At 39.2% G+C, this 2,784-nt stretch overlaps 1 protein-coding gene and 1 long non-coding RNA gene across 2 annotated transcripts in view; one reads left to right on the forward strand and one right to left on the reverse strand.

Moving 5' to 3' along the window:
- Positions 1-2,784, reverse strand: part of LOC103155919 (transmembrane protease serine 9-like) — a 15,508-nt gene that overhangs the window by 8,241 nt on the left and 4,483 nt on the right. The window contains exons 4-5 of the mRNA XM_016663912.1: positions 1,226-1,488; positions 413-418 (exon numbers count right to left, since the gene is read on the reverse strand). Coding sequence (XP_016519398.1) covers positions 413-418; positions 1,226-1,488 — 269 coding nt within the window. The remainder of the gene's footprint in view (positions 1-412; positions 419-1,225; positions 1,489-2,784) is intronic.
- Positions 1-2,784, forward strand: part of LOC107833797 (uncharacterized) — an 18,988-nt gene that overhangs the window by 5,935 nt on the left and 10,269 nt on the right. The gene's annotated exons all lie outside the window — the stretch shown is intronic.

Below are 2,784 nucleotides of genomic sequence, written 5' to 3' on the forward strand. Positions count from 1 at the left end.
TTTTAACTTTAACTTCTGCTTTATTAAGTAATGACTTTTAGAATATAGGGTACTTTATTTTAATTACAGTTTTTATGAAATCCTTATTGCTGATAGTGTGTTTATAATCATTGAATAGAGGTATTTTTGTGTATCTTAATTTTATTTTGAGTAAAAATAAAAAACATCTGAAGCTCCTGCTTCACCACTTCTTTTCCAACTGATCAGTTATATCTGGCTTTCAGCTGAGGTATTTTTGCTGGTCTTGTTTCTTACCCTGGGACACAGTGAGCCGCAGTCAGCACCCACTGGTTGTTGATCACAGATCCTCCACAGAAGTGGCTGGAGGAGAGGTGCAGACTGACCTGCCAGGGCCAGCTGCCTGCAGGAGCTGCCTGTCCTCCAACAATCCTGGTGTTGAGTGAAGGTTGACCACAAACTGAGAAAAGATGAGATTAAATCCTGAATGGTAAATCTTTTCTGAGCTTTGTCAGATAAATACAAAACAGGATAATCCAGAGAGCGAGATCTGAGGTCCAAATGTAGAAATTGATTCAAAATATTCAGCAATGCAACACTGATTGTGTGTTACTATCAAATAGTCTTCTTTGTTTGCAGTACCTTCAGATATGTTTATTAATGGGGTGAAGGTGGGAGTTGTCAGAGTCGTTGTTGTGGTTGGTGGATGAATTGTAGGGTTGGAGGTTGTACTGGAAACGCTGAGATGACCGTCCATCCCATTGGACGTGAAGGTGATGAAGCCCGGCTGGTTGGTGTTGATAAGGCTGTTGATCCAGCTCTCATACTGGGACACTCTGGTGTAGACTCCTGGTAAATTTGGCTGAGCACATCCTTCTCCAAAACTTACAATTCCTGATTGAATCCAGCGGTCCCCCTGCTTGCTCACCATCGGGCCGCCTGAATCCCCCTGGAAGATCAGAACATTTTCCCAGATGAGAAGAGAACTACTATCTGCAGACAATAACAACCTGATGTGAACAGATGATCACCTGACAGGAGTCCTTCCCTCCCTCTAGTAACCCGGCACATATCATGTTGTCAGTAATGGCGCTGTCCCCATAGCTAGACTTGCACTGCGTGTTCCCCACAACTGGCACCTCCACCTCCATCAGGTTTTGAGGAGACGGAAGAGGGACTGAGGACATAATGAATACATCTGTAAGTGTTAAAACCTGGTTTATCTCTTCCTTTCCATGTGTATTGTTGGTTTACTCCCCACCTCCACGCCCAATGTTGCCCCAGCCAGTGATCCAGGAGTTAACCCCGCTGGAGAAGATGCTGCCTGCGGCGGCTAGGCAGACGGGGGAGATATAACTGGTGAAAGTCACTGGTGCAGAGAGCCTCAGCAGGGCAATGTCATTGTTGGAAGATTGAACATCATAGTTGGGATGAGAAGTTATCTGTGCTGCCGTCCGAGAGACTTCGTTTGGGTTGGATCCCTGCTGACTCTGACGACCCAGATACACCGTCACTGTCCCACCATTAACCCTGTTAAATGAAAACATTTAATTAATTAACATTTAACTTTAGATCATCAAAATTCAGGATTTACTTGAATTTGGCGAACGTTATATGTGTGCATTGTAAAACATTTAGTTGTGTCGATTATCTTCTACTCTTAAGTCACATAAATTTAGCGAGTTTTAGATTTTGAACCTAAATGTGTGAAAGATAAATTTATTGCAGTAAGTTGTGTTAACATTTTATTAATTTGGTCAAACCTCCAAGAGCTGAATAAATTAGTTTTTAGGTTAGCACTTAAAAAAACTGAAAGAAGAAAAGGACAGGAGTGGGAATAATTTCCCAGGGTGCTTAGCGGCATGTTTTCATATCGTGTGTTGCACCGCGAGTCAGATTGAAGAGTTACATCGATCTGACTTTCATGTGTTATTAAGGTAAATGTTTATTTCAAAGCTTGAGGATAATATTCTGTTCAGACTAAATGTTTCTGGGCAGAATTTTATTGTGCTGTTTAATAAAAGTCATTATTAGATCAGAAGTTTTATTCATGCAATTTGAAACAAGAATTATTCTAAAGTAAAATTAGTTTCTGTAACTTGGTATTGTGAGTAAATATAATAGAGAAATGTGGCTCTTTAACGAGGTGTGGGAAGTTTTTTCTTGTGAAATAATTAGTTGGTTTATATTACAGCAGTTAAATTTCACAATTCATGATTAATGAACTTAAAAAACAAAACAATGCTTAGACATCTTGTCTCTTGTTGTTAAATCTACTTCATGAACCTCAATTTCTGAGTTAAAACCAAAACAGTTTTCTTATTAAATTAACAAGAAGTCTTTCTTTCAAGTTAAACCACCTTCAAATGTTTACAGTGTAGATGGTAACTGTGCTGTTAGTGTTGTTGAAAGTGTACCTTTAGCACCCCCAACAGGTCATTTTGTGAATAGCCAGACCGGTGACAGTAAAGGAAGAAGGAAATGGATGGATGTTTACATGGTGCTGATGACTGACTGTAATCCACCTGCATCTGCCTCCGTCCTTCGTATTTCCTGGTATCGTCTATACTGTTCATTATTATCATGTATACTGTTTATTATCTACTTATGTTTCGTTCTTTCACTACATTTTTCTGTATCAAAAATAGTACATGTTGTAATTGTATTTTTGTTGTATTTTATTTCAGTTTCACACTTTCTACCCAGGGGTGAAAGTAGTTTTAAATTCTTGGAGGTACCATGACAAACATTTCTGTGCTGATTAATTTTTTTGCGAAGCTATAAAAGCTGGTAGCTCTTGAATTGCTACAGAATAAAGCTGTTTTC

This window comes from Poecilia formosa, unplaced genomic scaffold, assembly GCF_000485575.1.
Source record: "Poecilia formosa unplaced genomic scaffold, Poecilia_formosa-5.1.2 Scaffold455, whole genome shotgun sequence".
Lineage (NCBI taxonomy): Eukaryota > Metazoa > Chordata > Actinopteri > Cyprinodontiformes > Poeciliidae > Poecilia > Poecilia formosa.